The sequence below is a fragment of the Dryas octopetala genome, chromosome 6 (genome assembly GCF_963921425.1).
Source record: "Dryas octopetala chromosome 6, drDryOcto1.1, whole genome shotgun sequence".
NCBI classification, from domain to species: domain Eukaryota; kingdom Viridiplantae; phylum Streptophyta; class Magnoliopsida; order Rosales; family Rosaceae; genus Dryas; species Dryas octopetala.
The window spans coordinates 771,304-796,289 of NC_141371.1; the positions used below are offsets into that span (position 1 = coordinate 771,304).

General features: G+C 36.9%; 4 protein-coding genes across 5 annotated transcripts; 1 reads left to right on the forward strand and 3 right to left on the reverse strand.

The window, feature by feature from the left end:
• Positions 1–1,805: 1,805 nt before the first annotated feature.
• LOC147280684 (subtilisin-like protease SBT3) lies at positions 1,806–4,251 on the reverse strand. Its single transcript, XM_086247218.1, has one exon. The coding sequence runs from the start codon at positions 4,224–4,226 to the stop codon at positions 1,935–1,937; it is 2,292 nt and encodes a 763-aa protein (XP_086103344.1). The 5' UTR covers positions 4,227–4,251; the 3' UTR covers positions 1,806–1,934.
• Positions 4,252–12,151: 7,900 nt separating this feature from the next.
• On the reverse strand, positions 12,152–13,529 carry LOC147280685 (uncharacterized). The gene has a single exon (XM_086247874.1). The coding sequence runs from the start codon at positions 13,458–13,460 to the stop codon at positions 12,288–12,290; it is 1,173 nt and encodes a 390-aa protein (XP_086104000.1). The 5' UTR covers positions 13,461–13,529; the 3' UTR covers positions 12,152–12,287.
• Positions 13,530–14,268: 739 nt separating this feature from the next.
• On the forward strand, positions 14,269–19,341 carry LOC147280686 (tryptophan--tRNA ligase, cytoplasmic-like). Its single transcript, XM_086247236.1, has 12 exons — positions 14,269–14,512; positions 14,608–14,727; positions 15,234–15,419; positions 15,513–15,564; positions 15,693–15,758; positions 16,198–16,284; positions 16,695–16,787; positions 16,989–17,069; positions 17,507–17,578; positions 17,914–17,982; positions 18,109–18,219; positions 18,973–19,341. Exons 1-12 carry the CDS (start codon positions 14,298–14,300, stop codon positions 19,021–19,023), a joined length of 1,203 nt encoding a protein of 400 aa, XP_086103362.1. The 5' UTR covers positions 14,269–14,297; the 3' UTR covers positions 19,024–19,341.
• Positions 19,342–19,665: 324 nt separating this feature from the next.
• Positions 19,666–23,518, reverse strand: LOC147280687 (uncharacterized). Of its 2 annotated transcripts, none has more exons than XM_086249313.1 (3): positions 23,294–23,518; positions 20,075–22,353; positions 19,666–19,911 (listed from the first exon to the last, which is right to left on the reverse strand). In XM_086249313.1, the coding sequence occupies exon 2, from the start codon at positions 22,285–22,287 to the stop codon at positions 20,497–20,499; it is 1,791 nt and encodes a 596-aa protein (XP_086105439.1). In that variant the 5' UTR covers positions 22,288–22,353; positions 23,294–23,518; the 3' UTR covers positions 19,666–19,911; positions 20,075–20,496. The 2 variants fall into 2 exon arrangements, with proteins under 2 accessions (XP_086105439.1, XP_086105438.1); XM_086249312.1 differs by having other exon boundaries at positions 19,667–19,911; positions 20,075–22,368; positions 23,294–23,517.
• Positions 23,519–24,986: the final 1,468 nt, after the last annotated feature.

Here is a 24,986-nt window from a genome sequence, read left to right on the forward strand (position 1 = left end):
TTAGCAATGTTTATAAATTTAGCATAGACATTTATGGGTTTTTATTCTACATTTGAATGATAGTAAAAGTGAGGGATGAAGAGGTAGTAGTAAATAAATTAACCCCTTGCTGCTCTGTTATAGACACATACAATAACTAATAATTAATACAAAGGTATCAAAAGAAAGTTAATTAGCTTACTCGACCAAAAAGAAAAATGTTATTGCCTTCTTATTATGAATAAATTTATTTTTCATATGACCCTTCATTAATTTTACCCTAATTAAAAATCCGTATTCTAACAATTATTAAGAAGAATTTTCTTGTTGAAGAGTTTACTAAGAATAATGACTTTTGGTAGAGTATAAGGATTGTTTTCTTCCTTTCAAAAAACAAAAAAAAGGATTGATTTCTCAGTCAACTCACATTTTTGCAAAACTAAACGGTTGTAAGTAAATTAATCATTTAATCACAACATATCGACACAATTCAGAAAGCTGTATGAATAACATTTTGATACAAAAAGTGTGAAATGAAAAGCCAAGTTAAATTGCGCCTAATGCAAAGTGGATGGAACTATAAAAGATTACTACCGATCGAATGGTCAAAACTTGAGTTGAAAACAATTCTTGAAAACCCAATGACAGCTAACTTGAGATACCAAGGTGTTTGTTTATGCATATAACATAGATAGAAATCAATTAGACAATAACGTATAAGTTCCAGTCATAAGAAGAGACACCTTGTTTCGCTGGATTTAAAATATATATATTTGAATCTGAATTTTACTATAAATTGTGTCAATTGAGGAAAAAAATGGAATTGACCAAAAAAGAAAAGAAAAAGAGGAAGTAAATTGGACCTACTTTTTGGGCCAAGGAAAATTGGAGCAACTAAAATGCAATTTTAGGAGGCAGAGATATTATTGGGCTTGGCTGGGCTGTACCCAGATGAGCCCATTAGAAAAGTGTTGTACATGCGAAGCTCCAGCCAACCCTCAGTCCACACAGCCCAGTTGTCCATTCCAGTCCACTCCTCCAGCCCAGCCAATATCCAGCTAAATCAGCTTCACATGGAAAAGATATGCCACAGCAATAATGCATGCAATCTTCTAATACATTCAATCTAGTCTATTTAGTCACTTCACTAGTCTATTTATAGTTCACTTTCACTTTCACTTCATTAAGTTCCTCCGAATGCACAATAATTCAACCGTTTTAGCAGTTGATAGCAAAATCATTTTGTAAGAATTTTCCAAGATACCTTCTTCATTGACTAATTAAGCTAACTGATGGGGCCTACTGGTCAAAAAAAAAAAAAAAAAAAGCTAACTGATGGGGCCTATATGGCTATATTGCTGGCTTTTAGGCAAAGACCAAATACTAAAAGGCAAAAGTGGAAAATTCTTAAGCTAGCAATATGATAAAAAAGGCAAAAGTGGAGAAATTTCGTTTGCATAATTGAAAAGCTAGCTGCACCAGTTCATGTACTCATCAAAATTTGGAAGCTATTGCTCTCCTACTTGTATGATGCAGTCACACACCCACCTGAAGTCATTGTCATGCCAGCTGATATATATTTTTGATAACTCTATGGGGATCTTTTAGTAAAATTCTAGAGAAAAGCATAATTGAATCAAGTTTAGAGTTTAGGCATCAATTTGGTCCAAGGTATTGAAAAACAAAGAAGCTCAATGATCTTGCAAACTTAAATTTTTAAAATGGTTGGTAATCATATGACACATTCACACAATATGACAATGAATGTATTGCCTGACAGTGTGAATACCTCGATTGTTTGTTGCAAAGGAAATTAGTGCATTGCATTGGAAATAAGAAAGACAAGTTACATAAAAGTTAATTCATTAATAGCTCAACAATAGTGTTTAGATTTCCCTTATTTAAAATAATGTATATCATCTAAACAGCCAAGCTTCAGAGACAAGATCATTAACTCAAACATAAGGTGACACTACAATGGGGCTCCTGACATTGTATTTTCCATTTTGTTCAACCCAAACAAGTTCACCAAATGAAACCTTTCCTTTCTTGTTCCCCGTATATTTTATAGTAACAGTATAGCGTTGCTTCTCATATATCTTTGCAAAGACCAATATCTCCGGCGAGACGGCTACTTCAGAACCCTCTGGAGCTGTCACTGAAACCTTGTACCCAGCCGCGCCATCTCCCACATTTGTCACAGTCCTCTGAAATTTTTGAACCTTCAATTTTGTTTTGTTATGGTGATGATCATACAAAGCGATGAATGATGGATAGTTGAGATCAGAAGATGGGTTGGAGCAGTCATAGGCATTTGATCTAGTGATGGTATGGATTTGCTTACGAGTGTAATTGGTGGAGCACAAGAGATTGACATAGTCTTGTGGGGTTGCATCATATATTAAGCCCGGTTCAAGTGCTCTGTTAGGATCAATCTGACCTGCTCCCATAGCCAAAGGTGAAGCAAAGTTGAAATTATCACCATTGTCGCGAATTGGACTCTGAGTATTGTCTAATGGGTTGGCTGTGGTCATCAAAGCAGACCTAATTGCAGCTGCACTCCATTCCGGATGTGCACCTTTCAAAAGCGCAGCCACGCCTGAAGCATGAGGGCAAGACATGGATGTCCCAGATATCAAATTGTAGTCACTAGGTAAGAAAACATTCAACCCAATTTGGCCTGCTGGTGCATTTGGAACCCAAGCAGCCAAAACTAATGACCCCGGTGCCATTATGTCCGGCTTCAAGACACCCGGATAACTTGGTGAAGGACCTCTTGAACTGTAAGAAGCAGCAGCCGGCGCAGCTTTTGTCCCAACCCATGTTTGTTGGAATTCCATGCTGACAGAAGGCAGGGCACTTTTTTGTGCATATTTGATTACTTGTGGTGCATCCTCTGGACTTATCACAACACTAGGACATGTAACATGTCCTAATTCAAAAATTCCAGGATCATTGCTAATAAAGACAGCTCCAAGCACCTGTGATTCAACAATGTGAGACATTTGACCACGAATAGGCCAAGTGTCATCACATATGATGATTGCATTTGAGGCAGTTGACAATAACTCTGTTGAATTGCAGGCTGAGAAGGTCTTGTTGTAAACCAGTGGATAGTTTTGTACTATGGCATTTGCTGGGAACAAGGTAAATCCAGTAATGGTTACCCCATTACCAAGAGTTAATGCACCGGAAAATGAGCGATCTATTGTGCCTGCTGCAACAGTCAAGACCCAAGGGATGCCATTGTGCAATGCCCCAAGGTATGGCCCTTCATTTCCAGCAGAAGACGAAACCACCACACCCTCTTCCATGGCTGCAAAAGAAGCTATTGCTATAGGATCCTCGTACAATGGCACATCATCAAATCCCATGGAGATCGAAATAACATCCACACCGTCAGCAATAGCATGGTCCATACCAGCTAGAACATCAGAGGCGTAGCGACCCTCCTCCCAAAGGACCTTGTACATGGCCACCCTAGAACGCGGTGCTACACCTTTGGCTGTTCCTTTAGCGTAACCAAAAAAAGAAGCCCCATCTACATAGTTCCCTGCTGCTGTGGATGATGTATGAGTCCCATGCCCTTCAGTGTCTCTAGCAGAGTTCATGATAAGTTTGATGCCAGGATTAGCAGCCATCACACCCTTGTTGAAGTATCTAGCTCCTATCAATTTAAGGTTACAATGAGAGGCATTGAACTCTTGTCCAACCTCACATGTACCCTTCCACTTAGATGGAATAGTTTTGGTCATTCCATCATCTCTGAAGCTCTTGCTCTCTGGCCAGACCCCAGAATCAATGACACCAATGATGATGTCTTCGCCATAGTTCGAAGCAGGCAAGAGGCCGGTGGAAGGATTGAGGGAGAGGAATTGAGGGGTATGAGTGGTGTCAAGTGTAGCAGTCCTGTCACTGTAAGCCGAAACGAAACCTGGGGACTTTTTTAGAGTCTCCAATTCATTTACAGACAGAACTGCACTGAAACCATGAAATGCATTGTCATAGGTGTATACAAGGGATGGTGATGGGAGTTTGTGGGCATTCAATGTTTCAGTTTTGAAGGAATCAACAATGGAGGAGTACCAATGGTGATGGCTAGTGAAGGACTTGGGCATGAGAGACTTGTCCATGTGGACAATGTAAGTAGACCTCTCTGCTGAAGACATTTTAACATGAAGAGCTAACAGAAACAATGCAACAAGAGAGAAAATGAAAGAAAGAGGAATCCCATCATTATGCCTCATTGTTTGATGTTGAACAACCCAGAACTTTTTGCTAAGGCATGCAAACATATATGAGAGATATATAGGCTTAGCGCTATTTAATATATGGCTGTGAATGACTAAAGGGATGTATTCAATCAAGATTTTAAAAGATTTTTGTTGAATTAAAAAGTCTGGTATTTAATATATCATGACTTTCATAGACTTTTAAAGTCATGGGCTATTCTATCAAGACTTTCAGCAGGTATTTAAAATGTCAATCACTTTTATAAATTTTTCTAGATGGGAAATGCTATTCACCTTTTCCATCGACTTTTTTTTTTTTATTATTCTCATTCCACTGTGTATTTTCATAATTGAAATGTTCATTTTTTAGATAATTATTTTAAGATCATTTCTGTAAAAAAAAAAAAATAACTAAATCAAAAATCGTTGTCAAATAAACAAACGGTTAATCAAATTGGTCTGTTTATTTAATTATAGTTACATAACCAAATGATTTTTGATTTGGTTGGTTTTTTATAAAGATGATTTTCATAGTTAGATCTAAAAAATGAATGGTTGAAATGAAAATAATAAAAAAGAAAGTTAGTGAAGAATGTAGATTGAAAAATGTGAATAGCATTCCTCTTTCTAAATTATAGATTTTTGTAAACTTTTAGCTGTAAAGTATAAATATCAAGCCTCTTTACCTCGTTATTTCTCTTTCATTTCCTCCAAAGACTTCTGTAGATTTAGAAAAAGCGTAGATTAGCATACTTTTCTTACAGAAGTATACAAAGTACTGCTGGACAAATTAAGGTGCAATACCTTTGTTCTCTTTTTCTCCATTTTTTAACATTTTGCATTGACTAGATTCGGAAGCTTCAAAAACTTTTTGCCCAGTCAAATAGTCAATAAGTATATCACAATATGATAGACAAGAAAGAATTATAAAATGTTAAAACACTAATTCATGGCAGCTCACTTGATGTACAATGGTCAAGAATTCAAGATGATAATTTTTTTTTAACTTTTCTCCGCGTTGGCCCAGCGGCTTAAAGTGTATACTGCCATGGATTACGCTGAAATTTTGGAGTTTCTATTTGGCAGATGGAAAATAGAGAAATTGAGTAGTCTTTTTATGGTGAGGGGCGTAGAGCACAAGATTTCGTTACTGCCCAGGAAAACAACATGCTTCATATATTGAACCAACCCATTGGACATGCACTCTTGGTATATGTATGGATTGATTCATTCAAACTCATTTGCTGCCATTAATGGCAACTCACGAATCAACAGTTGTAATCCCCGTCCATGAATTTATTTTTTAAACTGCTGATGCCGGCAACCAAAAAATAGAAAATCCAATCTTCACACCAACTAAATTAAACTAAATGCGTAGTGATAATCCTTGGCCTGCTAGCCACAAAAAGAATGGGGCAAGGTTCAAACCATTGCCTACGCTTGCCAGCACATATATGGGAAACAAACAAAAGCAAAAATGTTTGAGAGAGAAAGAGAGAGAGAGAGAGAGTACATGAAACAAAAACTTCGGCGGCATGTAACTTCACTAATAGAGCATATTCCTTTACGTATCCAACAAGCTAAAAGAGTTTGTTTTCTGCTCTTCCCCTCCACATACCTTTAAGCCACACTAAAATTCTGTTTGATTTCCAAATTAATAGAAATCAAATGGCTAACATGTATTGATATACAAAAGAGATTAATAATTAGTAACAATTAACGCGCATAGTGACTATGGTGAGATGTGTTTTAGTTAAACAGGGTGCACAAAATGAGTTTAACAGCCAAATGTATCAAAGAACAACATCATCCACCAATCTGATCAGACATTGCATCAATAACAAAATCATCCTCCATTTCCAAGCCTTCCGGAGTATGGCTTTCCCTTACCCTTGTTCCATCAAAAACGAAACGCATTGCTTCATACACAAGATCTTTTCGATCATAGTGGTCTCGCATCACATATTCCAGCGCCACACTGCGACCAATCCTGTAGAAAGTGTCAGCTTCATGTTGTCTCTGCACCCTCACAATTATAGGATCTTCTTCTTTCCCAAGAGAAAGCCTGACCAGGGTTTCATGTGTGGCTGTTGCTCTCTTCATTCCTACAATGCATGCCAATCAAAACTTCATCCACAATGGCTCTTATCTTATGCCAACATTTGAAAATGGCATGGATATTGAATCTTTAAGCTTTTTTTTTTTTTTTTCTCAATGAAAAGATTCTGTTGATATTTGGGTAGAATCTGATTTGTTTTTCTTTTTCAATTCTAAATTTAGAGAATCTACAAATAAAAAAATACAAGTAAACCCCAGGAGTGAATTTTATTAATAAAGATAGAGCTAGTAAGGATTTAGCCAAGTACAAATGTATGAATATACGCTAGTAAATATACCAAAGTTTAGCATTCTTTTTTATACATTTAAAAGTATCAAAAAGATCAGTGAAGAGAGAAGGCAGAAGTTAGTGAGAGCGAGAGGGTACGTTGTGTACTTGACTTGGGAAACCAGGGATGTTTTGGGCTGTGGGCTGGGCTTTGTGGGCCTGAGGTCCAGTCTTGTTATGTAGTTCTGTCCCTCAGGTCCACCTTGCATCAATTTCATGAACGAGCCTCCATTTCCAAGTGTTCCAGAGTATGGTTTTCATGCATCATGTATTGACATTAAAATTCATGTCTATTTTCTATGGATTTGAAATGCGCTAGGTTTGTTTCCCTAATAACAACATTCACGTGTCATATACATCTTTAAATATTTTGCCAAAAAAAAAAAATATATCCCTATAAAAAAAAATATATATAAAAGGAATATAATTAAGTACTCACATTTTAAATTAAACAAAATGCTTATCCTTGGCCTGCTGGCTACAAGAACAATGGGGCAAGGTTCTCAGGTAGCTTTGGTAAACTGAAAAAACTAATGCTTCCAGTCAAAGTGCTGTTGCATATCCTTGCCAACACATTGAAAACAAAATAAGTTCAAAAGAGAAAATTGAAACAAACTGTGGCAGCTTATAACTTCACAAACAGAGCATTTACCTTCTCACTAATAAAGTATTTACCTTTACACTTACAAACGAGAAAAGAGAAGAAAAAAACTTTAAACCCCATTCTGATTGCAAATGGATAACATGGTCTGATTAAACAGGGTGCACAAAATGATACAAAATGAATACATATATAGCTAAACGGATGATGGAGGAACATGGCCACCAATCTGATCAGACATTGCATCAATAAAATCACCATCCTCCATTTCCAGGCGTTCCGGAGTATCGCTTTCGCATATCCTTTTTCCGTCAAAAAGGAAACGGACTTCTTCATACACCAGACATTTTTGTTCACAGTAATGTAGCAACACATCTTTCAGCTGCACATTGCGACCAATCCTGTAGGACTTATCAACTTCATATTGTCTTTTCACCTTGAGAATTACAGAACCATCTCTTGGTCTCTCCATTCCCACAATATTTGAGGATCACCTTCAGATATTTTTAGTAATATTTCAGGGAAATTATGCTGAGATTGCATTCCCATACAGAGGTTTCCTCTTATATACAACCAGTCTAGACTTAATTACTGCCAACGACCTTGAAGTTCATTAAATTAATGGTCCCCAACTACCCATTAATGATTGCCAACTACCAGATCACTGTTTTAAACTTTTCCCCCATTGATTATGTATGTAGAATATATGTGCAGCTAGAGCTAGCTTTTTCGTGTTGCAGAGGCAGAGGACTTGCCGGTAATTTTTGGATTTCATGCTTCAATATATAAGTACTTAACCCAAATGTTATTTATTATTAATCAAAAGTATTAGATGGGTATGGAGGAAAAGAGGATCGCATCAACATGAGACTAATTTGAAAGATCAATACAACTACTCTGCTTGTGTTCATGAGTGCATCATACGAACACATTTAATTTGAAAAAAACAAAAACAAAACAAAAACAAAAACAAACAATGACCATAAAAGACACAATGAATCACATCATCATCCTCCATTTTCAAGTGTTCCGGGGTATCGGTTTTACGTATCAGTTTTCCTTCAAAAAAGGAAACGTGTTTCTTCATAAACAAGACCTTTACGTTGACAGTAATCTCGCATAACATAAATCAGCGGCACTTTGCGACTGGTCCTGTAGGACATGTCTGCTTCATGTTGTCTCTGGACCTTCAAGATTATAGGATGATGATCATCTTCATCTTTCAAACTCAATAGAGAGAACCTGATGAGGGATTCCTGTGTGGATGTTACTGTAAATCTATTGTCCATTATTTCCCACAAAGCAAATATATATATATATATATATATATGCCCAGGCTCCTTCTGTTGAGGTATACCTCAACTTATTTATGTTGAGGTATACCTTGTTGGGGCCCACACGAGTCGTTTTGTGTCGATCCGAACCGTTCAATTTTTACATCTCCGTAGATAGATCATCCTTGCAAAAAATTAGCCAAATCGGAAATCATTTGCCTATCTAACTTTGATCAAACAAATGGACGAACCAAATATTTTCGATGAAACCGTCCATTTGTTTTATCAAAGTTAGATAGGCAAATGATTTCCGATTTGGCTAATTTTTTTGCAAGAATGATCTATTAATGAAGATGATCCTTGCGAACGGTTCGGATCGACACAAAACGACTTGTGTGGGCCCCAACAAGGTCATACCTCAACATAAATAAGTTGAGGTATACCTCAACAGAAAGAACCTGTATATATGCCAACCCAAGCTTAATTCACAAATAATGGCTCTTATGCACCTCATTGAACAAATAATGGGCTCTTATGCACCTCATTGAACAAATAATGGCTGTATTTATATTGGCCAAAACAAAGGAAATAACAAATAAATATCTTGTTAAACTAAGTGAATTAAATTCCTTTAGGGCCCGTTTGGCACTGCTTCTTAGAAGCACTTTTATTTAGTAGCGCTTTTATCAGAAGCGCTTATGTTAAGAAGCACATATAAATTTTTATAAAACTTCTAAATTATTTATGCAAAAGCACTTGAAAGTGCTTCTTGAGAAAGCACTTGTCAGGTGCTTCTCAAAAAACCTCTTAGAAGTGCTTTTATAACTCAAAAGCACTTCTAATTATTTTTGCCAAACGCTATCAAAAGTGATTTTACTAATTTGAAAGCGCTTTTGACAATTTTAAAAGCAGTGCCAAACGAGCCCATTTATTATTTAATCCATCAATGCTCATTTCCAACACTTTTCAACTTCCTAAGGATCAGTAACCTAAGTTAATCCTCTGCATTTATTATTTTTATCTGTTTTTTTTACCGAGTGAAACTAAAACCCTATAATTAATCAATGTTAATTTCCAACATGTTTCACCTTCCCAAGCATGTGCTCGTACGGAAGGAGGGTTGGGATCTTGGGAAGGTGAAATGTGTTGGAAATTTTTGCATTAATTATAGGGTAAGGGGTTTTAATTCAAATGGTACATCTGGTTATGGGCTTTGGTCCTCCATCATACAAAAAAAAGAATCAATACATCCATTGTTGTTGTATTGAAAATAAATCCATATCTATCTAATATCTATGGATTTACTAGCAAAAAGAAAATATATCTATGGATATTTATTTATTTTTCCTTTTGAGAAGATCTATGGATATGAAACGCCATACGTGTATAATTTATTTCCCTAAAAATGACCTTCACACAGATATATACATGCAACTGCAAATAAAGCATGGTCAGATATTATTCAATTGAATTTCTAGAATTAGGGGGTGTCCCAATTGGAATTTTAATGGATTTTAAAAGAGTTGCAGATTTCATAGAATTAGTGTCTCTAATTCAGATTTTAAAATCCATAAAATCTATCAAAATCTAAGGAAATTGGTTGGAAAAATGCATCCAGATTTGTTATGACAACTCAAATTTATTATGTGTAAAAAATGCATATAAATTCATTAAAATTCTTTACTTAATGAAATCAATGACTTTTTTAGCACATTTGGATTGAAATACATTAAAATCTGAATTGGGGACACTTTGATATATTTGCAATCCATTAAAATTTGAGTTGAGATACCTAGATTTAATTGAATTTTTAAAATCTAATAAAATTTAAGTTGGGGACATCGCCCCGAGTTTTTTATGATACCTGAATTTCTAAATAATCTATTAAAATCCGAGTTAAGGACACCTAAATTTCTATGAAATCCAATAAAATCCTAATTGAGAAAACCTAAATTTTGTTGGAATTTTAAAATTCATTAAAATCTGAGTTGAGTACACCTTCCTTAGAAATCACTCATCAATGATCAATTCCTATAGAGGTTCTATGCATGCACGCTCATATGGCAATCTAATTAATGCATGCACATATGGCAATAAACACCTTTTATTCGTTTTTTTTAAGACTAGACTACCACAAAAAAAAAAACGTTCATTAGTTTCCATCGTTTTTTTCAAGACTAGACTACCAAAAAAAAAAAAACGTTCATTAGTTTCCATCTATACTTACCTTCACTAGCCTATTTAAACACACCAAAACAGCTTGAATCCAAGCAATTCGATCCAGTGTCTTAGACTCATAGTAATTTTGCAAATACAGTTAATTGCTCTGTTTCAATTTCTTTTGCATATGCAATGGCTGTGTTCAAGGGATCAATGCTTCCGTTTTTCCTGCAGGCAGTTCTATTGATCTGCTTGCTCTTTGGCAAAACTACTCTTGCCAGCAGAGATATCTATTACAGTGTTAACTGCCGTGGATCTGATAATTGTTTAAAGCTGCCACCACCCCCTGCAGCCAGTGAAGGAATCCATATCAACTGTGGCGGAACTGACAATTGCTTGAAGCTGCCACCACCTCCTACAGCCCATGAAGGGCTAATCCATGTCAACTGCGATGGTGATAATTGCTTAGAGCTTCCACCACCTCCTACATCAAATGAAGGAGTCCATGTCAACTGTGTTGGTGATAATTGCTTAAAGCTGCCACCACCTCCTGCAGCCAATGATGGAAACCATGTCAACTGCGGTGGAGATGACAACTGCTTACATTTGCCACCAGCTCCAGCAGCCAACGATGGAATCCATGTCAACTGCGGTGGAGATGACAACTGCTTACATTTTCCACCAGCTCCAGCAGCCAACGATGGAATCCATGTCAACTGCGGTGTAGATGACAACTGCTTACATTTTCCACCAGCTCCAGCAGCCAACGACGGAATCCATGTCAACTGCGGTGGTGATAATTGCTTAAAGCTGCCACCACCTCCGGCAACCAATGTAGGAGTCCATATTAACTGCAGTGGAGCTGACAACTGCTTACATTTGCCACCTCCTCCGGCAGCCAATGATGGAATCCATGTTATCTGCGGTGGTGATAATTGCTTAAAACTGCCACCACCTCCTGCAGCCAATGAAGGAATCCATACCAACTGTGGTGGAGCTGATGATTGCTTACATTTGCCACCACCTCCTACAGCCAATGATGGATTCCATGTTAACTGCAACGGTGATAATTGCTTGTGACCACCATCTCCTTCAGGTAGCCTGTGAAATTGAACCAGGATATATTTGACAGACGAGATCCTACACCACAGTGCCTCTTATGCTTGGTTATGTTCATGTCTTAATCCTCAGGCAATTAAGGTTGTCCAATGTTCAACTATTAGAATAAATTAATAAAGCTGTTTAAATTTATAATCTTAAGGCATATTTCAATCTTTATGTGTTATCATTATTTTGACAATTTGATCTGTTACATTTTAATAATTTGATTGTGCTCAGTGCTCACAAGTAGGGTATATAGAGAAAGAGAATTGAAAGATGAAGAATTATATGGATTTTTTACTTTTCAGCCAGAAATTATGGAAAGATCTATCCTTCAGAAGAAATAACAAGAATATGGATAGCCAAAATTATGACAAGAGATTGCCTTTTCAGCTTGCAAGCAAAAATGCATTAGTACTGAACATCATCATACCAATCCATTACATTGTAAACACTAAGCACATAAGAAATCACAATGGAAGCATATGAAAGTCAAAACTCAACAGCAAGAACTGAATCTAAATTCAGTGGAAGAGGGTGGATGATGTTTTCTCCTACCTGCAGCTATCAGGATTCAGGACTGGTCTCAAAGATGAATCAGTTGGCATAGAGAAAGGGGGTCTCCTCCTCTTATATGTTAACAAAGAACAAGCATGTGGGATTTCGGGTCTCCTCCTCTTATATGTTAACATAAAAGTAGAACAAGCAGCATATGGGATTTTGGGTCTTCTCCTCTTGTATGTTAACACAGAGCGTTCAGCAGTGTTCCTTTTCCTGTACTTGAAATAATAGGGATCAAGCTTTGCTCTGCATCTTTGGTCCTGAGGCGTGGTAATACAGACACATTCTTCTTGTTTATAAGAAGCTGGAGACTCCAAATCCAAGTCAACACCATTTGAGCAACTCCCTTCTCCTTCCTTCAACAGCCCTTCTTCCCCGTTCTCTTCTTCAATGTCAAGCCCTGGCTCCAGCTTCAAACAACCCGCGTCCGTTGACGAATCGCAAACACAGACACTTGAATTCGGAGAGCTATTCATGGCAGCCAACTGCGCATCATCATCGTCGTCGTCGTCGTCGTCATCATCATCATCGTCATCATCATCATCATCATCATCATCATCATCATCATCATCATCATCAACAGCAGCAACCTCATCTCTCTTGGCAACAAAAACTTTCCTCCCAGTCGCCACCTCCTTTCTCCTACTGCTTGAGCCCTTTCCGCCACCAAAGGCATCACTTTTCCTCCTTCCATCCCCCAATTCCGAAACCCTAGAATTCCCAAATTCCAAACCAACCCTGCTCTTGCTATTCCTTCCAGTTCCAGCCTTACTACAGCTCACAACCCCTCTCCACCGGGCCAGTGATTGCGGAACCCAGCAATCGGCGCAAACCGAAAACTGCAGGGCCAAACGGGAATCAGACCAAAGCCCAACGTTTCGATACTCAGAATGGCAATGCCTGTGGACTCGTCGCTTACACTGGCAGCAAGAGAAAGACTCGTCGTGGGACGAAGACGCAGTAGCGAAGCAATAGGAGCAGAGCTCCGAGGACTCGACGCGAGGCAAGCATTTCTTGCAGAGAAGGACGATGCGCCACTCGCTGTATAGGATTTGGAGCTTGCTCTTGGCGTTGGCGATGTCGATTCTCAGGTGGCACGAATGACACTCTGAGAGATTGGGCAAGTCCCTTGTCTTCTTCGCTGCTTGGGCTTCATTGTTCTTCATCGTCGAATCATACGGCGTCGTCAAGCCCTTGGCAGTTTTGGCAGGGACGCCGACGCCACGCTTACTTCAATTTGGGGATTCAATTCTGAAAAATAGGACCCTATACGCTATACCTTATCGTACGGGGACTAGACGACGCCGTTTGTGAAAATATAAACAACATTTTTAAAAAGTTTATTTGTACATTTACTCCTGAAATTATAGTTTCATATTACTTTATTCCTTGAAACTATAGTTTCAATTCACTCTCATTTTCTTGTGTCTCACATAATCAAAAAAAATATTTGAGAAAAAGAATTTCAACTTATGTGTCAGAGCCAGATGAGGACTCTCATTTCAAAAATACATCTATTAATACTAATATTTCACTTAAGTTTCAAATGTAATAGAAAATGAAAGTCATGCACGTGATTAAAAATGTAATGAATTTGATAGAGTAGCTTTATTTGAGGTTTAAGTGAAATATTAATTCTAATGAATTCACTTTTGAAGTAAGAGTAAAGATTTGGCTTTGACACATTAGTTGCAATTATTTTTCTCAAATTTTTCATAATTCAATTATATCAAGTCTGTCAATTTCACTGTCAATTTATCCAGTGCCCCTTAAATGTTACATTAGCAATTTAAATAGTTGAATAGATGAACTTGACAATTTTAGATTATATAACATTAAAAAAAAAAACTTACATATGTAAATTGAAATTTGAAACAATAAGCAAAAATGAAACGAAATTAAAATTTTAAAGGGTAAATATGCAAATAAACAATTTTAAAACAGTATTGCCCCTGATGAAATAGACTGCCGTCGATTACTGTGACAGAGGGAAACAGAGTGTGATGGAGGAGAAGAGAGAAGGAGGTGAAGAAGATGAGCAGCAGATAGTCAATCCATGGAAAGTGGCGGCCAAAGATGGCGGCAAAATCGACTACGACAAGCTCATCGACCAGTTCGGCTGTCAGAGGCTCAACCAGTCACTCATCGACCGCGTCCACCGTCTCACCTCTCGTGCTCCCCACGTGTTCCTCCGCCGCGGCGTCTTCTTCGCCCACCGGTCTCTAACTCCTATTGCCTTTGATAAATTTAGCTTCTTTTTTTTTTTTTTTTAATACAGAAATGGATTTGATAGTGGAATGTATGTGAGTGCAGGGACTTCAATGAGATTCTTGATGCGTATGAGAGAGGGGAGAAGTTCTATTTGTACACGGGAAGAGGGCCTTCTTCTGAGGCTTTGCATTTGGGGCATCTCGTACCCTTCATGTTCACTAGGTAAGGCGGTTCTTTTTGAGTTCCTCAGCAGAACTTCACTCTACTTATTTTTCGTCTCATTGTCGATTAAATAGAACCAAACACAGAAGTCAGAACATTGTGCTTTGAAGTGGGAATTAATAAGGGTATTAATACAACCAACACAGCAACTAAACATTGTACTATTGTACTTTGAAGTGGGATTAATCAAAACTTTAGAGCTCAACACAAACCCAAAATTTTTAAGAAAAAAATTACAAATGAAATATGTATTTGATAGTGAATTGGGATATAAAGCTAACATTATATGCTTTTCTGTTGATACTTTCAGAAAACATCAACCTCTTATGTTGGTGTTTCTTTATAATTTTGTTTAACACTTTTTCCTCTTTCTTAAGTATAATCCTCGATCTCTGCGTTCTTTGTATTGGAATTTTCCACGGCTTGCATGTTGTTTTGAAGTAAATTAATGAAGTGTTATCACTGAAATGCCTTATGCCCTTTATGCTGTGTAATTCTACTTGCAGATATTTGCAAGATGCTTTCAAGGTTCCTCTAGTTATACAACTTACTGATGATGAGAAATGCATGTGGAAAAATCTCACCGTGGAAGAGAGCCAGAGACTTGCCAGGGAAAATGCCAAAGACATTATTGCTTGTGGTTTTGACATAACAAGAACCTTCATCTTCTCCGATTTTGATTATGTTGGTGGGTAAGTAACATGTGTGCGTTTGACAACATAGTGCGAAAAAAATCCCAAAATTTAGTTGAAAGTCACAAAACTAGTAACAAATATCCTGTGCAGTGCCTTCTACAAGAACATGGTGAAGGTTGGAAAGTGTGTCACATATAATAAGGTGATTTACAATTTTATCCCCATGGAGAGTTATTTTATTTGCTTTACTGAATTCCTTCTATTTCTAGATATTTTGTGTACCTCCTTATTTGAGTTTTTTTAATCATTTTGTGAGGTTGGGATATCCAGGTTGTTGGTATTTTTGGTTTCACTGGTGAAGATCATATAGGAAAAGTTAGTTTTCCACCTGTACAGGTATTGTCCTTGCCCACACTGCTTATGATATCATGGAAATCATGAAATGTTTGTTAGTTTCTGATTAGTTCCCCAAAACGAGTGAAGCTAATATCTATTTTCTTTCTATAATTCAAAGAAACATCACCTCATGTAAGTTCGATTGGGCTCATATTTGCTTATTATTTTCCTATAAGCAATAATTTTGACTTAGCTGCCAGTCAACCATATAACGCTTTCTAGTGAGTGGTGAACTTCTTTGGTATTTGGCAGCGGAATAAAGAAAACAAAACATTGCTTAGTCCAAGTCTAAGCTTCATCAAGAATAATCTCTCTGAAACCTCCAGTTTGTTGCTTTGTTTTTATTATTTGACTATCACTATCTAATATCATAGGATGTAAAAGTGTGCTGGATTATCTATTACGGAGATCCAATATAATTCTTTATGTGTTAATGCAGGCGGTTCCATCTTTTCCAAGTTCATTTCCACATCTTTTCTCTGGCCAAGACAATCTTCGTTGCTTAATACCTTGCGCGATTGACCAGGTATACATGATACAGATAATTCTCAGAGCACGAAATCTCAACTATGATTGAAAGTGCTTAAGTTATTTTTATATGTATGGTTTCTATGACAATGATAGAAGTGTACAGTAAATTTATAGTAGCATTATGTAACAAGTTCTTTTACTAATCAGGATAACATATATTTACAGTTAGTTGCTGGAGCATTATGTTACAAGTTCTTTTACTATTTAGGAGAACATATATTTACAGTTAGTTGCTGGAAGGTTTCTTCATATTTTTAAAAGGAATGAAATCTACAAGGGACAGTTATTTTTTCACCAGCTAAATTTTTTGGGAACCACCTGACCCTAAAGTGGCCTGTGCATTTGAGTGAACTTTTATTTATTTATCTCCTAATAACATACTTTATTTGTTTGTGGTTTTTCCAGGATCCTTATTTCAGAATGACACGAGATGTTGCTCCGCGGATTGGATATCACAAGCCTGCGTTGATTGAGTCTTCTTTCTTCCCTGCCCTGCAGGTACTTTTAGGATTTGGCACAGTGTACTTATGTTCTACTTGTTAAAGTGGTTTCTAAGTTTTAAGAATGGATAAGAAAGACTACAATATTCAAATTTTCCAGCCAAATATAGTTTTATGATTTTTATGCAGAATATGACTTCTGGTATCTGTTTTTTTGCTTATTTATCTGACATCTTTTCTGGGATGTGGATACTTGCAGGGAGAGAATGGAAAAATGTCGGCTAGTGATCCAAATTCTGCCATATATGTAACTGATTCCGCAAAGGAAATTAAGAACAAGGTTCGCATTTGATGTTGCTTTAGGTTTATTTCTTCAACCTTTGTATATACTAAAATTAATTTATGTTATGGACTATTTTCTGAATAGACAACGATGGACAACAGTTCTTTATCCTGTTCTCTTCTCTGCAAATTGTAGTTGAATATTGTGGGATGGGACTCTATGAGTATTTCCACTTTGTTTGAATACTCTTAGTCTCCTATATTAAGATTATGACTGCTACTTATATTAATGGACACGAACAAACCAAAACGACATCCTAATTTCTTAGCTTCTCCACCACCAAACCCTAGTTTCACAGTGCCAAATTTTTCAACCTAATATCACAATCCAAATGGTCTAAAAATTCATCAAGAGATGATTATGAATATGCACATAGGTTATGTTTATTTTGTACATGATCTCTACTGAAATCACATTTGTGTGGGTGTCTGCAGATAAACAAGTATGCATTTTCTGGTGGACAAGATTCAATAGAGAAACACAGACAGTATGGAGCAAATCTTGAGGTATTTGGATTGTCTGACGTGTTAGTAATAGAAAGTTGTCCTCCATCATTGGCATGAGAAGTGTTATTTTCTGCTGGATGTACTACCCTCTCTTCTCACTGAATTGTGGAATTATTTTTATCTTCTATTTACCCAATGAGGTTGACTAGTAGGACTCCCCTGTAGATTATCCAAACAAAAATCCAACATATCTGCTTATCTATCTTGCACGTTCTGGCACTTCACATGCCAATGCATATTTAATTCCTTGTTTTATCAATTTTTTTTTTTTGTTTAGTACTTGGTACCTTGTAGGCTGTGACTTGGTGTGGAATATTTTTGTCTGGATGTTACAGGTAGATATACCATTCAAATACCTTAATTTTTTCCTAGATGATGATGGTGAGCTCGAACGCATAGGAAAGGTGAGATTGCTGTCTCCAATGAACTTAATTAACTTTTTCGTCAACATATGTTTTATTAGCAAGGTTTTTGTGTGTTTCATGATATTAGTAAACAATTCTAATAACATTTGCTTCGGGCGCTGTTAGGAGTATGGTGCAGGACGCATGTTAACAGGTGAAGTGAAGCAACGGCTTATTCAAGTTTTGACTGAAATAGTAGAAAGACATCGGAGGGCTAGGGCTGCTGTGACTGATGAGGTAAGCTTCCTGCATTGTTTAAAGAATTGATCCTTCTATAGGTTGTTATTTTTCACTGTGTTTATATAAATGATTCTAGCCACCCAAGAAGAATATTTTTCTTTAATATGCTTCTTGGCACATGACATCAATGTAACTAAGTTAGTGGGACCAGAGGTAAATATTAGTTTCACTGACAAAAGTGTTTGCTGCATGATTACTCAATTGTCAACAGACATTTTGAATTATATGTATCCCTAGTAATGACTCAGAAGATGGAAATAGTACTTTATTTGTAAGTATAAAATAGTTGAATGGAAAAAAGAAGAAGATAAGTTAGTTGAAATGGTAGTTGTTATAAAATAGCTATATATATATAATCATATAATTTGAGTATGGTCATTTCATGACATTCTTGGCATTGAAGGATTGACAGTCCTGATTTTAGAGAGGAACATATTCATCCAAAGAAAGAAAGAAAATGTATGTTTTACATGTCAAAGGAATATATGTTCGATGTGAAAAAACTTTGATTCTCAGTTTTATTTTGTCCACCAACTATGTCATGTGTAATGTGAATATTGGAAAGTTAGTAATTTAGGCCAACATTTGACACTTGATCTACAACCCAGCTCTAATTTCAATTTTCATATTATGGGTTTAAGTCTGCTTTCTTCTCCTTTGTATCACTTTCCTGTGAATGGAATGTTTTCATTCATAACTTCCCATATTTGAAATTAATGATAATTTTTACATCATGTTTCCTTCTTGCAGATGGTGGATGCATTTATGGCAGTGAGGCCCCTACCCAATATGTTCAACTAAAGTTGAGACAGAATTTTACACACGCATATCCTAGAGTGTCCAAGAATGTTACTTTATGTGCCATTACCTTACAATCATTACTAAATTGAAGCGTGCATTGAGAAGTTCAAATGGAGCTTGCAATTTCAGTGTTAACAACAATCTGTTATTCTGGATAGTAGTCTTCAAATTTAGATTTAGTCATTTTGGTTATTGAGGTTCAGATACAAAGGAAAATACGAGACACTGACCATATTTTTTGTAACAGTAACATTATTGAAACTCAATTTGAGTTGAACACCATGGTTTCAAGTTTGATTTTGTATGATATTTCGCCCATAAATACTGTCTGTATGTGCAGATATTTTTTGCTGATGGATTTATTTTTGGAACAGTATCAAATTAGTATTCCAAAAAGAAGAATCTAATTCAATAGTCAATACTCATAATTTTCTAAATTAACCTTATCATTCTTATAATAAAAAAACACGATTAACTTAGTCAACTAAGTTAACCAGCTTGACAAGACATAATAGAAGTTCGATTTCCACATAGTTTCATCAATAAGATAGCTTGAAAGAAGAAGCAAACTGCAATGCAGGAAAAAGATAATACTAGGAAAGTTGTTACAAAGACAACAATTTCAATGAAATAATGTATAGAAAGTAACATCCAGACAATAGGATAGTCGAACATACTCTAGGACTATCAGTGTCCAAATTCATATATTCAGAAATTCTACTATGTTGAACCAAAGTTTGATTCTTTCTTAACAAACCCCCTACCCCCAAAAGAACAGCTCACAAGAGCACCTTCATTGCGATGTATCTTGAAGCAAGATTGAAATAGTAGTCTTACATCAGATGACGCGCAGTGGATCTCATTCCTGGCCATGGATGCACATTGAACCTGTTAAAAATAATTAAGTGGTAAAGTCTTAAAAAGAAGACTAGCAAGATGAGAAGTAAATGCGAAAAACATTTAAGATGAACCTATAAATCTAACACACTTCCGGAATCCAATAATGTTCATATTTAACAGCAATGACCTATAACACCAGGTACATATTTACCGGAATTTTGGAAACACCAGTGAATCTCCAGCAGATTGCTATATGGGCGTTGAGGATCTGTAGATTTTCTCAATTGACTGACTGGAACCATGAGATGTTTACCCCTGGACAATCATAATACAATCTAACAAGAGAAATAAACCCTAACAAACAATTTCAGATAAGACATTATAACTGAGTTATGTTATTGGTATAAAGCCAGAACACAAAGATGGTGCCACTAAATGCACATGATAAATAGATGGCACTGTGCCCCCCCAAAAAAAAAAAAAAAGACTAAATCCTTATTTCACAACTACATTAGTTCATTAAAACATACATTAACATTACAAACACATCATTGATTCTACTTCATTTTAGAAACAATGAAATGAAAAACGAACCAGAAACAGGGGGGGGAATATTTTAACAAGCTAATCAGGTCAAATTGGCAAGGTACATTTCTTTTGAGAATGTCCTAACATATGGCAGCGACCACATTGAACAACTCTCTTTGGGCGCTTGAAGTTCTCAACACGAAGGACCTTCTTTTTGGGTCTTCCAGGTGGCCGCCGAGTCTTGGGTGGGCGTATCATGATATCAACCTTGGCGCTTCCACCCTCTGTTCCCTCGCCAGGCTCCTTCCATAGGTTCTTATCTGGAATAGGATGAATCATCTGTGAATAGGCCTCTCGGTAATTTGCTACTGTGAAGCAAAGCTCAGCAAATAAATGGACATCTTGTCCGCAAGAAATAAGTGCAGCAGCAGCATGTGCACAAGGTAAACCGTATATATGCCAACGGCGACATGAGCACACACGAGTTTGTATATCCACAATATTTGTCCGCTCAGTTGACACAATCTCAAACTCAACTTCATTTGCACGAAGTACTTGATAGCACCGAGCATCAGCAATTGCCTCTAAAATCCGCTTCTCAGCAGATGGTACTAAAATTGATGTCCACCTCATGCCCATATCCCGACGATCATTAAACCAAGATGACAATTGATGACGAATATGCTCCATCATTTGCACAATAGGGAGCTCATGGCATTCAAGGGCCCAATTATACAACAACTCTGTAACCCCCAGAGTAAAATGGCCATACCGCACACCTTCAAAATATGCTACAGCCCAAAGTTGAGGAGGGAAGTGTTGAAACCATTGTAGCACATCTTGTGAGATCTCTGCCATCTCTGCAATCTTACTATCAAATTCAACTGCAGTGAGAGCATAAACAGCATTCCAAAAGATATTCACCAACTTCGCGTTCTTAAATGTATCACGAAAATTTTCACTGACATAACGCAGACAAAATCCATGGAAGGCACTTGGAAAATGAGTTTCCACTGCCTCTACAATGCCCCTTTGTCTTTCAGAGAGTATTGTTAGTCTAGGCATGTTATCAGTGTTTAATCCAAGAAGCTTTCGTAATTCTGACATAAACCACATCCAATTCTCATCACTTTCCACATCAACAATAGCTATTGCCAATGGAAATAATGCATCATCAGCATCAACAGCTGCAGCGCAAAGTAATGAACCCAAGTATTTGCCTTTAAGATGTGCTCTATCAAGTTCTAAAAGTGGCCTGCAAGCATGTATAAACCCATAAATTGATGCACGATAAGAAATGAAAAGGCGGTGGAAGCAATTTTCTTGTCCAGTGGCAAAGACTGAAGCAATGCTTCCTGGGTTCGTTTTCCTTAGTTGATCACAATATTCAGGAAGAAGGCGATATCCTTCTTCAAAAGTTCCATGAAGTGCTGCCATGCTACGCTCCTTACCACGCCAAGCTTGCATGTAAGAAACAGCAACTCCATGCTGATCACGGATATCTTGCAGGATCTCTTTTGGTTTATACCGTGGATTATCCCGAACCCGTGCTTCTACAGACCTAGCAACCCAACCTACAGATGCTTGCTGATGATGAAGATTGCGAACCCCTTCACAGGTATGCTCACCATGTAGGGTTCTTACTGTAAAGGTTGGAACTCCAGGACATTTTGCTACATGTACACGCCATGGACAGCCTTCTTTTGAGCACTTGGCTATAAACCGGCTGCGATCTGATTTCACTATACGAAGATCAAAATGCAGTGCTAGGGCAATATTCTTCAATCTTCTTCGGCAAGTTTCAACATCAGGAAACTCTTGCCCAATAGCTAAATCTAATTGATATTCTGTCAGGCCAAGAGAAGCATTTGGTGAAGGTAAAGAATGATCTTCCATGTATCCACAAGCAGAAGGAGCGGAAGTGTCACATGATTCTAAGGGTTCCCCTCATCTTGACACAGACTGAAATTGTAAACACTGCACCACATCAAACCTCCAGTCATATATGGTTACAGCAGTGGGAACACAAAAGAAAAAATAAGTAGCATTTTTCTGTGGGTGTATGTGAGCGCACACATGCATAACTGAAAAACAGGAGGCCCAAATGGGAAGAATCATACTAGTACAAACTAATAAATCAGTTCGATATAAAATAAGAGATTTTCAAGGTATATGCTTTGATGCAATTAACTGTACTAAACCTCCCTATCACTATTGCTCCTATATCAGAGTCAATTCGCATTTGCGTACAAATCTACGGATAACACAGTTAAGCTACATTTAACACCTCGTTCCTTCCTCACACCAAGATATCAATTTCCTCAGCCAGATTTCAACGCTAACTCAAAGACAGAAGTCAGAGAACATGGTTCAAGGACAGTCATCTAGGAACTCCACGAGTTCTCATTCATTACCCATGGAACACAATGTAGGTCGAATGGGAATAGCACTAAGACCAGAATCGACTGCACAAAAGGCACAGCTCACCAGAGGAGTCAATGACTCAATGTGACCATTTGAGCCCGTGGTGACCACTTACAAGACTATAACCCAGTTACCATAATGGAGCATTCGGCCCCAAAATGACTCCCAACTCAAACCCCAAACGAGAGTTTTACACAAACTAAAATCATAGACCAGAGATTCCAACAATTTTTTGGAAACAACATTTGGGTTTCTCAGAACGGATCCAAAGACTAATCCAGAGATCCCAATACCCCAAAAGGCTTTAAATATTAGGACTTTTATGAAGTAGGTTCTTCTCCTTTTTAACAATCATTGAACAAAATTATTTACTCATAAATAACATCAAAAGGAAAATCGACAACTTCTGTTTAATTTTATTTTGTGGTAGAAAATATTTAAGATGAAAATAAAAAAATTGAGAAGGAAAACGGAGTACCTGGTGGGTGAAAGTGGGTTGCTGCTTCTGCCGGTGATTGCCGCTTTTGGGTCGTCTTCTTTCTACTCTCTTGGGTCCGGCAATTCGAGACGATAGACCAAACTCAACAAAATTTTTGTTTATTTTCTTTTTCTTTGTTTTTTCGTTTGTGTTTGATGACCCAATGACAGTTTTTTTTCTTTTTTTCCTTTATGTATGTGAAAGAGGAAGCCTAAGCCCAGAAACCCAATTACGCATTTTCACCGTCAAGAGACCCAAGAAAAACATTTTCTTGAGAAAACAAATAAACGAACCTTATTTGGGCTAGGAAAACGAAAAACACAAATAATAATGTTACATTTATTAAATTTATTCACTAGGTACAATTTAAAATTTATCAAGAGTATAAAAATTTAAAATTTATTGAGTTACAAACTGAAATTCTCACTTGCCCTAAAAAACGACTTAAGAAACTCTAGGGTATGACTTGAGAGCCGTCAAAACATGACTTGAAATATCACTATGTACAATTTGAAATGCACCAAGGGTATAAACATTTAAAATGCCTCGAGTTACGAACTAAAATTCTCAAGGAACGACTTAAGATGTCATAATGAACGACTTCAAATGCCCTAAGGAATGACTTAAGAAACTCTAGGGTATGACTTGGGAACCGTCAAAACATAACTTGGAATGTCACTGGGTACAATTTAAAATGCACCAAGGGTATAAACATTTGAAATCTCTCGAGTTACGAACTGAAACTCTCAAGAAATGACTTCGGATGCCTTAAAGAATGACTTCAGATGCTCTAAGGAACAACTTCAAATACCCTAATGTATGTCTGAGAATGTTACTAAGTACAATTTGAAATGCACCAAGAGTATAAACATTTAAAATCCCTAAGTTATGAACTGAAATTCTAAAAGAGCGACTTGAGATGCCCTAAATAACGACTTTATTCTTAAGCAACGACTTGAGAAACACTAGGTTATGACATGAGAACCGTCAAAACATGATTTGGAATGTCACTAGGTACAATTTGAAATGCACCAAGGGTATAAACATTTAAAATTCCTCGAGTTAGGAACTAAAATTCTCAAGGAACGACTTGAGATGTCCTAAATAACAACTTTAGATGCCCTAAAGAACGACTTGAGAAACTCTAGGGTATGACTTGGGAAACATCAAAACAAGACTTAGAATGTCACTAGGTACAATTTGAAATGCACCAAGGGTATAAACATTTAAAATCTCTCGAGTTACAAACTAAAATTCTCGAAGAACGACTTGGGATGTCCTAAGGAACAACTTTAGATGTCCTAAGGAACGACTTGAAAAACTCTAGGGTATGACTTGAGAACTGTCAAAACATGACTTGGAATGTCACTAGATACAATTTGAAATGCACCAAGGGTATAAACATTTGAAATCCCTCGAGTTACGAACTAAAATTCTCAAGGAAGGATTTGAGATGTCTTAAGGAACGAGTTCAGATGCCTTAAGGAACGACTTTAGAAACTCTAGGATATGACTTAAGAACCATCAAAACATAACTTGAAATGTCACTAAGTACAATTTGAAATGCACCAAGGGAATAAACATTTAAAATCCCTCGAGTTACGAACTAAATTCTCGAAAAACGACTTGGAATGTCCTAAGGAACAATTTCAGATGTCCTAAAAAATGACTTAAGAAACCTTAAGGTATGACT

What these genes read in the sequence shown, in the direction of transcription:
- LOC147280687 (XM_086249313.1), bottom strand. Translation starts at nt 22,287, where the DNA reads ATGGAAGATCATTCTTTACCTTCACCAAATGCTTCTCTTGGCCTGACA.
- LOC147280685 (XM_086247874.1), bottom strand. Translation starts at nt 13,460, where the DNA reads ATGAAGAACAATGAAGCCCAAGCAGCGAAGAAGACAAGGGACTTGCCC.
- LOC147280684 (XM_086247218.1), bottom strand. Translation starts at nt 4,226, where the DNA reads ATGAGGCATAATGATGGGATTCCTCTTTCTTTCATTTTCTCTCTTGTT.
- LOC147280686 (XM_086247236.1), top strand. Translation starts at nt 14,298, where the DNA reads ATGGAGGAGAAGAGAGAAGGAGGTGAAGAAGATGAGCAGCAGATAGTC. An exon ending in CTTTCTTCCCTGCCCTGCAG is followed by an intron (nt 16,788 to 16,988) that starts GTACTTTTAGGA and finishes GGATACTTGCAG; the next exon opens with GGAGAGAATGGAAAAATGTC. An exon ending in CAAAGGAAATTAAGAACAAG is followed by an intron (nt 17,070 to 17,506) that starts GTTCGCATTTGA and finishes GGGTGTCTGCAG; the next exon opens with ATAAACAAGTATGCATTTTC.